Consider the following 13,030-nt stretch of genomic DNA (forward strand, 5'->3'; position numbering starts at 1 on the left):
AATCAGCTTTGTCTGAAACAGCTCTAACTGAACGGATGAACACACGCATCTCCAGGCCTGCCTGTCACTCCCTGCCTTGGGCTGCCCTTATTGCAGAGTTCCTACTGGGCATGTGACTTGGAATAGAGAGAAAGTTGACAAATGTGGGTTAAGCTGCTTTTAGTTTGAGGCTGCTCTGCAATATCAGAAATACAAATGTCTTTTCCTACCTTGCCTGGTGCCTATCATTTTAACATCAGACAGTCAGGTTTTAGAGAAAAAAGATTAAGAAAAGGTGACATACCGCCATCATTTAAAGAACTTGAGCAGCTGCTTAGTCTCAGGTTTACTTTGAGATAAGCCAAGGTTTGGAGAAGATGTTGAAGCATAAGAGGAGTTGACCGAGCACCTTCTCACCTGTAGCAAAGATCCCATTCCTTCTGTTTATGCCCAAGCAAGGTGTTCACATTGGGGAAAAATAGGCCAGTTAACCACTGACAACTTGTTTGCAAATCTGGGTTAGGTTTCTGTGACAAGGAGCCAGGCTTCAAACAGGAAAACATGGAGATTTGGAATACCACTTTTTGTAGCCTCACTGTCCCTTCAGGAAATAAGCATTGAGAGTCTTCTAGTTGTTTGCCAAGCATGGCTCTACGATATGCTTTGCCCTCTGTGCTTCTATTTCATGTGTCCGAGTCCCCCAGGCCCCAGGAGCACACGCTCTGGTTAATTAACTGTCCACTACTGACAGCTCCAGACTCTCCCCAGTAAAAAGGAGAAAAAATCCAGGAAACTTCAGAGCCTTTATAAGAACATCCTTGTTTCAAAGATAAACAGAAAATCTTAACTATTATTTTATTCATGCCCATACAGCATCAAAACATCCTCCAGCCTTTACCACATTGGGTCAAGTTGTGACCTTTCTTCCTCAGCCTATAAATCTAAGTTTTTCATGGCAATGCACATCACCTGGGGTTATAGACAAGCTTTACCCAGGTCAAATAATTCAGGTGTGAGTCCTCCATTTTCCCAACTCCTCTGAAAGATGCATTAAGGCCTGTTCTAGAGTTTCTCAGATGATTTCATATTCTCTGGGGATCCTGCACAGATCTTATAGTTTCTTTTCAGTGGGTCTGGGGTGGGACCTAAGATTGTGCATTTCTAACAAGCTCCCTGGTGATACCACTGCTGCTAGTCTGAGAATCACACTTTGCATAGATAGCTAGCTGCTATACTACTAGGGTGAGCATTTGAATGTTTTTCTCTGGACTATTCTGATTTTAGTGCTGAAATCCCAGTATTCTGCATCCTGAGAAACCCCTCAGTCCTAGGCAAATCAGGATGATTGGTTACTGCACATATTAAATCTTCAGCTTTCCCAGAAGCTCATTCCATGCCTACTCAATGAGCTGATGCAGCAATGGGACAAGAGAAGACAGAAGCCAGTGGAGCGCCCTGCTGAGTGCTATGGGACGTTGCTGCCACTCATGGGGGGGCAGGAGCCGGATGAGTGATGATTTGGGAGTCTGAAGACCTGACTTCCTGTTTTGATTCTGCTATGAATTAGCTATATAACACTGGGAAATTTTCCTAACTCTCTGAATCTTTTCTCTCAAATAAAGGCTGACAATATCTGCATCCCAAACTGTCATGAAGATTAAATAAGCTACCATATGTATAAGTGCTAATCCTGGAAATAATATTTTTCTAAAAATCCCACCATCACTTTCTATAATCATTGACTGACTTGTGCTGCTTCTGCTCGCCCTGCCTCGGGGATCACCTGGTAGAGTCACTGATGAGCAAGTTGAATCCACCAATTCAGAAGACAAAGAGAAAAGAGAGGAAGATGACCTTTAACTCCATGTGCCAGGAAAGGGACCCCTGCATTGGCTAAGCACCTGTACACAAACCTTGTCATTTGCCCCCAGAGGACCTACAAAGGGGCAGGTAAGGAGTTAGCTGATGTGGTTGGCCTTGTTCAGAATGATGCTGGAAGGAGAAGCCACATGCCCCCCAAATTCTTACATGGAAAAGAGATCGAAGTCTAAAAGGGTTGAACTGCTGTAGGATTCCCATGACCAGATCTAAAGCGGATGTTTGCAGAATGTCAGGCAACCGCACACTCAAGGAACTACTCACTACACAATTCTAACCATCCTCTTACAATGACTGCATGTCAGTCCTGTTCAGGAAACAACTAAGTGTGGTTGGCCTTCCAGGCGGTAGGTTTTTGAGGCATGCTGGACAGGCCCTCTCAGGCCCTCTGCAATATTCTCACCATCTTCTGTTCCATGCCTAAAATGACCAGTTCTTCTTTTGGGTCTTTTTGGTAATAAAGAATCCCCATTAAATATATTCTAGAAAGAGATAACAGGTACTCGGTACTCTAGTAAAGAGGTAATCCCTTCACTTTATAAGCTTACATTTTACATTCACTAACTTGTTCATTCATAACTCTCTTCATGTGTTCATTCATTCCTCTATTTTCCAAATATCTCACATGTACCACTAGGCCTGGAATCATAGACAATACAATACTGTCCTCTGCTCACAATCACGCAGGACAGACAGAGCACCTGACTATAATATATTGTGACATAAACTATTCCAAAGACATAAAGAAGGTACAGACTGGCAAGTAGTGCCCTCCACCTGGGAGCTTCAGGGAAGCCTTCACAGACACCTGAGAGTGGAGTCCATAGTCATGGAGGGATGCTAGTCAGGGAGAAGTGGTGAAGAAGCACCCAGGCAAAAGGAAATGAGGCCAACAGTGTGGAGTTGTTAAAAAGCAAGCTGTGAAGCCTGAGGGCAGACCAGGGGTCAGAGCACCACAATTAGCTTAGGATCATTGAGAGCAAACCTTTGAGGAGGGTGGGCTTTCTGGTGGGGGCAGGGGGAGGGGCTTCTTTGCAGAAGTTGCAAGGTGTGAATTTGGAGAAGTGGGAGAGGGGAACAGAAAGGAAAAGAGCCAACATGTGAAAGATGAGCTTTACAGAATTCATACTCTCTTCTTTCTCTCTTTGTATGTCTCTGTCTTTCTCTGTCTCTGTGTTTTCTCTCTGTCTCTGTCCCCCACCTCTCTCTATTTGTGTTTCTGTGTGTGTCTCTCTCTGTTTCTCTCTCTGTCTCCCCTCTATCTCTCTTTCATTTAAAGCCATATCTGAGAGCAGGCCATATTGGGTCCAGAAAGAGAAAGAGCAGTGGGAAGGTTGGGCTAAGGTGGCAGGCATGTGAGGGACTGTCACCTGGATTCCTCAGGGCTTGGGAAGCTGCAGGACTCCGGGAACAGAGAGTGAGAGGAAGTGGAGCAGAGAAGGTGGCTGTGGAGAGGTGGCCCCATTTCCAGCCTCTCTTTCTTTGAGGGTGGAAAGGTGGGAAGGCAGGAGGCTGGTGCACTTCACTATTCACTATTCACTGGTGCAGGTTGGGGGACTGAACGCCACCAGAGGAAAGTAGAGGAAGACCAGGACCTGCTGGAAACCCAGACTTTATTTGCCTGGCCCAAGAATTCTTCCAAGTGGGGATTTTAGGTCTCAGAAATCTGGGACACGCAGCTTAGCCCTCTTTAATAGAGAGGGAAATCGCACTCTTTGCTGTTCAGGTCAGTGGAAAAAAACAGACATTTTTCTTCTCACCTTGAGGTTTTCCTTTCCTCCCAAATTTAAAAAGGAAATATAATTCAGCACATCTTGAATGTGGGTGTTGGGCTCACTGGGGTCTAATTTTGGTCAGGACAAATGACTGCCAGAAAAGTGGAGAATGTAGGAACTTGCACTTCCTTATTAGGCTGAACCTTCAGACACTAGGTGGATCTCAGTCCCTGAGTGACCTACGACTATGTGTCACTATATGTATGTTATCTGTGTGTCTGTCTCTTCATTCTCACCTTCCCCAGATCAGAGCTGAAGCAGAACACAAACTCAGATCTAATCTTCCATTTTGCGATAGTCAATCTGCACAGCCTAGGACAGAACATCCTACCTCTCAAGTCTCACTTTTCTGACTTTTAAAATATGGATAATCAAACTTGCCTCATGGGTTGTTGTGAGGATACAAGAAACTACACAGATGAAAGCACAGTGCCTAGTACATAGCAGATGCTCAGTAAAGCATTACTTGACAATAAAAGTAGAAATGAATTACCCAGGACTTGCCTAGGCTGGGGCAGCCCAATATGGCACAGTGTTTTGGGAGCAGGTGGTAGAGAAGGCAGAGCCTAGGAAGGAAGGCCTGCATGCTGTGATATGGCTCTGGCAACCCGCACACAGCATGCTGAACGGCATAAGGAAGGGTACCTCTTGCCCAGGGGTAAATAACACAAAAAGTTCCTCTTCCAGAGCACTTGCAGACAGTCGGGGCACAGATAGGGGCTATGCAATTCTTGGGGTCCTAGAAAAGGGCGATGTTTCCTGAAGGACATCTGGGAGCTTGTTTGCAAGGTAGAGGAGCAGCAGTGGCCAAAGCCCTGAAGGCTGGTCCTGCTGACCTGATATCAGCTGACTGCAAACAGACCCTCCAAATATTTGTGCACAAGCCTCTCCCAGCAAGAAAGGTGAAGTAACTTGTCCAAGACCACACAATTATAAAGTGGCTGAGGTCTTCAAAGCCAGGGTCTGAGGACCCCTGGCCAGGCTCTTATAGAGGTCGCTACATTGCTGATCCACATGGAAGCCTTATGTGCCTTCTCTTGCTCTTCCCTTGAAGAGTGATTGGAAATAATTGAGACTGTCACTGGAAGTAATGAGAAGTGACAGAGGCTGGGTCAGAAGATGTATTGCTCCCAGTCTGAATAATCTCTACAAACCCAAGCCTAAATTTAAATAATGAAGTCACAAAACAATTTCCCTCTCTGGGAGTTGATCCCTTCCTCCCCGCAACAAGGAAAAAAGTAAGACTCTGTTAGGGGCTGAGTCTCTGTTCGATACAGTGGATTTCTTCTAGAACAGAAAATTCCTTCTTAGCTTCATCCTATTCTCTCTCCATGTGGACAAATACCATTAAAACCTTGGGTGAATAGACCATTCTTAATTATGATATCCAAATTCACTGATCTATCTTTCTCTTCCCCTGCCCCGCCCCCCCCTCCCGCTTTTAACATTTCATGAAGGATGAGGAGATAGAAGTAGTTGTGTAGCTGGCAGGTTGTGATGAAGAATGAGACCACAGGCAAGGGCGTCAGGAGATTCAATCCCTCCAGAAAACACCTGGCTGAATGCCAAGGACACATACCACATAAATATCTCTTCTGATGATGGTGGGGGTGATCCACCAACCCACCTCACTAATGTGCAAGTGCCATGAGGGATGGAGAAATATCAAGACACAGTCCCAAAGACCTGCAGAACAAAAATGCCCTATCTCCGCAAGACACCATCTACGTCAAAACCTTAGTACTTTCCCCTATTACAGCACTTTCGTACATCTGTAATTCCTTTTTTATGAATATGTTGTGTCCACTGGGCAGAGTTCTTAGATGGTAGAAACTGTGCCTGTTGTGTTACTGGAGTCTCAGAGCTTAGCACAGGGCCCGCACTATATAGACTGCACCTCCCTTCTGCAATTGTTTTGTGAGTTAGAGTGCATGAATGAAGTAGAAAATGTTATAGTACACAGGTGAGTGCTAAAGATGATCTTAAAGGGAGATCAAGGAGCTGTTGTTGCCATCCTGAAATAGAATGAGCTCAGAGAAGCTGCTCTGTAAACACCAGGAGGTCAGTGATTTTCAGCTTAGCTTTTCCATCCTCTTCTGTTGCTATTTCTATGCCTTCCTCTTTCTCCTCTTGCTCCTGCTTCTTTTCTTTCTTTCCTCTATCACCTTTAGTGACCTAACTCTCCTGATCCCCATTACCGCCTGGCTTCAGAAGAACCTCGCATATTCCACACCAACAAGGAAACCATTCTGAAGATGGTTGCCCATTTTCTCTTCTCAGCGTGAGCACAAAAGAAATGGCTTTCTCCCCTGCCTTCTACTGAAACAAAGCAGCCTTGTCTTGTCACCACCAGACTTTGGCTAAGGCTGCACACACAGTGGTCCAACTGACTGTCACTAACAAAATAAAGGTTGTGTGATTTCAGCATTTTTTCCCATTTTGGTCTATATGGTGCCAAAGAAAATAAACTTTTATTTTTCCAGAATCCAGACAGTGAGGAAGCTCAGATAACCAGAATTTTTGTTTTTTTTATTTTTTGCTACAGTCTGCATAATTTTAGGGAGAGGGATAAAGAAGTCAAACCACTAAAAACAGAGTTTTAACTAGAAAAGGCAACATAGACAAACCCAATCACACATGTTCATCCCCACGAGAACACTGTATTTTTAAGGGGAGCTCATGTGTCTGACCTCAAAGCAAGGCAAGGTCTCCACAACAATAACCTTTAGAACTACAAGAGTCTTCTGATTAATTGGAAGGAACTAGTAATCCTATATGACATATGTAGTCATTCTGGGTTATAAACAATAGTCATTATCCCAAACAAATAATTTCTTAACCATTTGAATGAAGTGGGAAGCGGTTAGAAATGTTCTGAGTTTTCTACTGTGGGATTTATGGTTTGGGACCTGTAAACGAAGCCTTTGCTTCAGCCTGCCCCTTTCTTCTTGGTAGCACAGAAGCCTCGATTTCAGGATAACTATGTGCCTCCTGGTAAATGGAAAGCGAAAGGTCTTAGAATCCAAAGTGCTGGGTTGGTGTCCTGTTTACTAACTGTTTACTAACAGGGTCATTTTGAGAAGCTCATTTTATTTCTCTAAGCCTCAGTTTATTTATCTAAAAAAAATGACATGATAATGACATTTACTCTCAAAGAATGATCTGAGGATGAGATAAGGTTAAGTTAATATACTTTGTAAACTGCTAAACCTTGTACAAATGCTAGAAATACATTCTGTCGTAATAATCCTACCCATGTAATCTTCATGTGCTACAAGTGAGCTAATAATATACCATTCATATTTCAAGACCCAATCACAAGTGCAAATCCATACAAGGAACCCATAAAGCTGCACACTTAATGGGTGTGCTTTATGATATGTAAATTGTGCCTCAATTTTAAAAGTTGAAAAAAATGCTTAGAGCTTGCAAGTAGTTTCACACAATGGACCTTCTACACAGAAGTCTATCCTTGGTGTCCACACTTGGGGACATTTTGTAGGTTATCCCTGCTTGAGATGAGGTCCTTTTGGTATTTCAGTTACTAAACTTCCTGGGCAGGGATCTCTGGCCATCCACCCTGATCTTGAACGATGCTCCCTGGCTGACAGTGCCACAGTGCAGTTCCAGACTGGAGTCACTACTGCTCTCTTCACATTAGGAAGTCATCCCTTCTTGATTTATAATCATGTATTACCAATTGCCATGAGTGAACAAGTGCCTGAAAAAAATCAGATAAGTATGGTGACACCCATGTGTTTCTGATCACAACCACATCTAGCCCAATGGTAAATTCTCAGAATTTAAAAAAAAAAAAAAATGTTAGAGAATGTTAGTGGTATAGGAAACTTAGAGAAACCTTAGTCTAATAATCTCACTTTACAAAGAAAGAAACAGGCTCAAAGTGGTATTACTTGCCCAGAATAACCCAGCAAAATTACAAAGGAGCTAGAGCTATTGATTTTTCATTCTATTCCTTGTAGGCACACACCCATATCTTTGGGACTTTGGGTATAATCTCTTTTTCCTGAATACACTAGATATTATACAAGGCACTTGCAGAAGTTTCCAGGATTTCCAGTTATGATGGCTAAATTGAAATGTTACGACATCTGCCCTATTTTTCAGGCAATTTCTCAACATAAAAACCAATGCCAATTATTCAGCATTTAGCTAATTTAACTGAAGCATCTGAAGAGCAACTGTGATCTTGGAGCTTAATTAACTACATGAGTTGAAAAGGAGGAGAGACGTTTTCTATTTCAAGAATGTGTGACAGGATGGATCATGGAATTAGGGTTCTAGTCTTGGCCCTCCTACTAAGCTAGCTGTTTAACTTTAGCCAAATTTCTCTGAAGTACTGATTTAGCTACTCTCTTAGCTTTTCCTCAGTTCTGAAAATTTTTGACTCTACCTTTTAAAAATGTCTGTCTAGGTCATCATCATTAGATACATTCATGAAATACACTCAAGTGTATGCTGCTCAGCTGAGCACAAGATAAAAATAGAATGAGACAAGATATATGCCTACTGGGAATCTATCGTTATTATGACCATCATCATTAACGTGGGAAGATGAGGGAAGGACATAGAATCCTACTGAGACCTGTCATTAAACTACAGACCAATGGACTATGCATTTAAGTCTTCCTCAAACTCATTTTCTGGGATACAAAGCTTCTTCCCCATTCTGGCAAAAGTTTTGATGAAAAAGTCTATTGCTAATATTGTTAATCTGGTACTAACATACTCGATAAAACAAAATAAGTTTGTATAACAAATATAATATCTGGTCCCTGCCCTAGTCATGTTGTACGTATAATTAAAAAAAAAAAATACTATTGGTCTTATTTGCATGAACGGGCAAGGAAGCACAAAACAGGCTCAGTTAAAATTGGGCTCTTTATAATTGTGTTGTCCACAAAGAGTAATAGTCCTCCAAATCTTTCACCTCTCTTGAACTTAAATGTTCCAAATATTTCAAAAATCCAATTATTTAATAAATAGTTCACAAGATTTTAGTTTACGTAGTGGTTCATGATGAATGAGACACTGTCCCTTTCTTCATGGAGCTTACACTCTAACTGGAGTACTAGATAAGCATTACATCACTAGACTACAAAGTAGCATAATAGAAAGGTTATTGAGATTCAAAGGAAGGGAAGTATATTCTGTTGGTGAAATCATGGACAGACATATCAAGAAGGTAGTATTTGAGGTGAGACTTGGAGTGTAAATAAGATTTTTATCTGTAGGGTTGGAGGGAATTTTTGGTAGCAGGATTATCATAAACAAAAACAGAACCAGAAAGAAGTATAGGTTACGTTTAGGGCACAGGAAATAATTTAGGCTACCTGAAAAGTAGAAGAAAGTAGTAGAAGAAAGGAATGATATTGTATAAAATCTTCAATATGAGAATGAAGTGTTTGTACATAATATTATAAGTAATGGATTCTAGTAAAGGTTTATGGAAGAGAGATATGAGATCACAAAATTAAAGAAATTTTTAATTCAAGATCCCTCTACCCCTATTTTAAAGACAAGAGAGTCAGAACGAGAAACCAGAGAGCTTGTCAGAGTCCTAATCTGAATTCTTCGCATCATACCAGCTGTTTTACAAGGTTACTCTGGTGGAGAAGAGAGAGTTCAGGCAGGAGTTCAATGTGGCAGCTATTACAGAAGTCCAGGAGAGAAATTCAGGTGGAATAACAAAGACCTGAACCTCGGGGGCGGGGGGTGGGGGGTGGTGGTTGTAGTAGAGGAGGGGCTGGGGCTAGGGGAGTCCATGAAGTCTCCTTTCTCTGTCCTCCATGGGGCTCAGAGCATTGTTCATTCACCTCAGAGAGGCAAGGCATTGATTTCATTCACTGGCAGGTCCAGAAAGCATGGAGTCAAGTGGTCCATCCTCATTCAGACTATGAACTCTTAGACCTCCCGACTTCCCTTCAATATTGTGCATTCTCTAGAAAAACAAGGCCAGAAACCATGCCAGCAGTGACCAGAGGCAGCCCTAGAACTGTTCTTTCAAGGGACCAGTGGATGATTTTAGGATTCGGGCAACTCTGAAGGTTTTCTTTCTGGCTTTCCTAAAGAGCACCCAGGCATACCATGGCCTAAAGCCACTTTGCAAGTAAGGTACATGCCTATCTCTGGTTCACTAGCCTCATCTCAGGTCTCCTTCCTTTCTTTGTCCCTTGTCCTGACCTTCACTCATCTCCTCTGTGACTTCTTACTTGAACAGTTTCATCAACTTAGAGCTGGGATGTCATGCGTCTGAGTATGTCTGACAAAGGCATAGATGTGGCAAAACTTAACAGAAGGTGTGAATACTGAGTCTCCAGTTGCACAGAATTCTAAGTCGGCAGTCCACTTTTTCTCTTCTATATGATCTTTAGTTTATAACAGTTTATAAAGACAGAACCAAGAAAGAAATCATGAAGGTAGCTTCTATAATAAAGACAGAGTATCAACCCAACAGATTATTTTCTCACCAGAGGAATGATTATACATAGTAGGCACCAAATAAAGAAGGGGAGTGAATCAGTGACATCTTTTGATCCATGTCTTTTTCAGTTCTTCTTTCTCTCAACAGACCATATGGGCCAAAGTCACCTTTCATTTTCTACTATAAACTGTGCCCTAATGGTGCTGGTATAGAGTAGGTGCTCAAAAACTCTTAGCTTTGTTTCCCTTTCCCAGGCCCTTTTTACAGGGCTGGAGCACATCGACATCTCATGTTCTATGAAGAGGACCTAACTGGGCTTCTACACAGAGAATATCCTTACGATTCCGTCCACAGTGATAGAAGGCAGTATAGCATGGTGGTTTAGTGAGCAATCTCTGGAGGCAACTTATATTTGAATCTCATCTCTGCTAATCACGAGTTTTATCTACCTCTTTACACCTTGATTTCTTCATCTGTAAGACAGGGATAATAATAGTGGGTAGCCAAAAGGTTTGGCATGAAGAATAAGTGAGTTAACAAGATAGTACGTATAAAGTGCTCAGCATGATAAGAAATGTTTTTAATAAGGCAGTTTTGATGTTTGAGTCTACTGAACATTTGGTGATTGGTAGCTTAGGGGTAGAGGCCAGCAAAAATAACAAAGATGCCATCTAGATATGCCAGCTGTGCACCCAAGTAGTATTGCAATACTTGGTCAGTATCTTAAAGAGCTCAGAAAACAGTGGCTCTTCACCTGCTCTACCTGAGCAATAGTTCCGGATAGTCTACCTCCTTTAGTCCTCTAACCTGGGTGATTGTCAGCCTGAGGCTGGCCTAGATGGCATACACCTAGTCAGTTTGTAAGGTTTCAAAAAAATAAAAAGAAAAAAAAGAAAGAAAGAAAAAGTAAAAGAAAAGAAAAAAGAAGAGAAAGAAAGAGAGCTCTTTAGAAACCTATTTCAGAGTAACCTTTTAGTGGCTTTTCCCCTTTGTTTGAGGGTTTTGCTAGACATCAGGCCCTGTCAAACTTCTGGTGTTTTAGGTTGTTCAGGATGTCAGACCTAGAAGTGACTTATTAACTATTTAGTGTTCTTGTTTTGGAGCTAACGAAACTGAAGCCCTGGGTAGTAAGTTGTCCATGGTCACTCAGTTCAAAACCAGGACTAGTTCTCCAGTGGCTTGGTGTCCAGGGCAGCACTCACTCTACCACAACAGGCTGGTTCTTTGGTTTTCTGAACTCTGGCTAACTTTTGGTCCTGTCTCCAGGTGGACTCCGTGCTTTGCTAGTGCATATCTTGCCTTCCCTTCAGCTTTCCTGCCTGCCTTCCCTGTCCCTGGCACGTCAGGTATTCACAGTTTCCCTCCTGTCAGCTCTTGCCCACACACATCTTTGCTGTGTACTGAACTACCAGGTCCTGCAAACCTCCATACTTCCAGCCCAAGGAAATCTGTGCTTTAGGGTCTCTAAGGTCTCCAGAGTCCCAACTGGGTGACACCCAGAAGGTACACACAGGAGGGCTCTTCTTTTTGCCCCAGAACCTGTTTCTCTCTGTTCTTTTCCACTCCATTCTGTCCCCTGTCTTCTTTGCACTCTCTTTGTTCAAGCTCCCTGTCTTGCTCTTCTGCTTCATATTTCATTTTCCTCTTTTCTCTCTCCTTCCAAATCCTTGCCCTTTCCCCTCTTCCTCCTTCCCTGCCGTCATTTTCGGGTTTGCACCTTCCTGGTTCTCTTTGTGTTCTGCCCTGTTCCTCTCTTCCTTTCCTTTACCCGTCTTTCCCCTACTTTCCTTCCGCTGACCCTTCAACACATCTGTTTCCAATCTGGGTCCTGGAGGCGCCTGTTTGAAACAAAAAGCTCCCCCACCCTCAGGAACCTGGCACAGAAATTCCTGAAGAAACCTTCCCTCCCCAATTCTCCAGTTTCCCCCAGATACTCCTGAAACTAAACACCAACCCCCAAAAGGACCCTCCACATCAAACGGTTCACGGCCAAACTGGACCAGGAACCACCCCCAGTCCCAAGCCTGCTCCAGGGCCCAGATGTGTGAGCCGTTTTCCATGGCCGACTGGGCGGTCCTCCGCAGCCAGATGTGCTCCTCTGTATGCGAGAGGCAGGGACAGAGGCGTCCGGCTCACTCCAGGGACTGCGGGAATATCCGACGAAAGCCAGCATCCTGGCTCAGACGCAGGAGTGTGTTTGCCCGGCAGTCCTGTCTCCCGCCCGCCCCGAGGCACTCACCTAGCCAGAGGAGGAGGAGGAGGGTCATCCCGATGCCCGGGGCGAGCACCTCCCGGCTTAGCCGCTGCCTGGGATGGCGGGGCGCAGCTGACGGACCTTGGGCGAACTGGGCGCGGCGCCTCGGGGTGCGCGCTGGGTGTCTGCGGCCATGTGCCGCCGCGGAAGCGGCCCCGCGCTCCCGGGCGCAGAGGGGCTTCCAGCGCGCGCCCCACGAGCTAGCGCTTGGACAGGAGCTGGGACCAGGGTTAGGAAGGAAAAGGAGAGGCGGAAAGACGCTACCGCTTCGTGAAACACTTTTCCCTGTTTGGAAAGAAAAGGAGTGAAGAAAGGGGCGGGGGGGGGCGGATAGAGTGAGCTGGAACCACATGGTTGCCTCCTCCCGGCAACCCCTCCCTCTCTCCTCGTTCGCCCCCGCCCTCCCAGCGTTGGAGGGCGCCGCAGGGGAGTCAGCTGGGCAGGGCCCCACCTCTGGGCCTGAGGGGACTCCGGGTGAACCCAGGCGGTGTGGCTGCGCGGGGTGCTCGGTGTAGGACAGATTTTCTGTGTTGGAGAGTCTGTAACACTTAGGCCAAGAGTCGAAGGATGAGGCCTTGTCAGTCTGCTCTGTTCTCACTTTGACCTTCTCTCCCTGTCTCTCGCATCTTTTTCTCTCTCACACACACACTCACTGATTCCTTTTCTCACAAATCTGTCTTCTCTCTCTCTCTCTCTCTC

General features: G+C 44.3%; 1 protein-coding gene across 1 annotated transcript in view; it reads right to left on the reverse strand.

Moving 5' to 3' along the window:
- CLMP (CXADR like cell adhesion molecule) overlaps positions 1–12,698 on the reverse strand; it is an 87,666-nt gene extending 74,968 nt beyond the window's left edge. The window contains exon 1 of the mRNA XM_039874826.1: positions 12,317–12,698. Within this exon, the coding sequence (XP_039730760.1) occupies positions 12,317–12,683 (367 nt within the window). The 5' untranslated portion in view covers positions 12,684–12,698. The remainder of the gene's footprint in view (positions 1–12,316) is intronic.
- Between the last annotated feature and the right edge of the window lie 332 nt (positions 12,699–13,030).

Source organism: Pteropus medius, unplaced genomic scaffold, assembly GCF_902729225.1.
Source record: "Pteropus medius unplaced genomic scaffold, Ma_sr-lr_union100, whole genome shotgun sequence".
In the NCBI taxonomy this organism is placed as follows: domain Eukaryota; kingdom Metazoa; phylum Chordata; class Mammalia; order Chiroptera; family Pteropodidae; genus Pteropus; species Pteropus medius.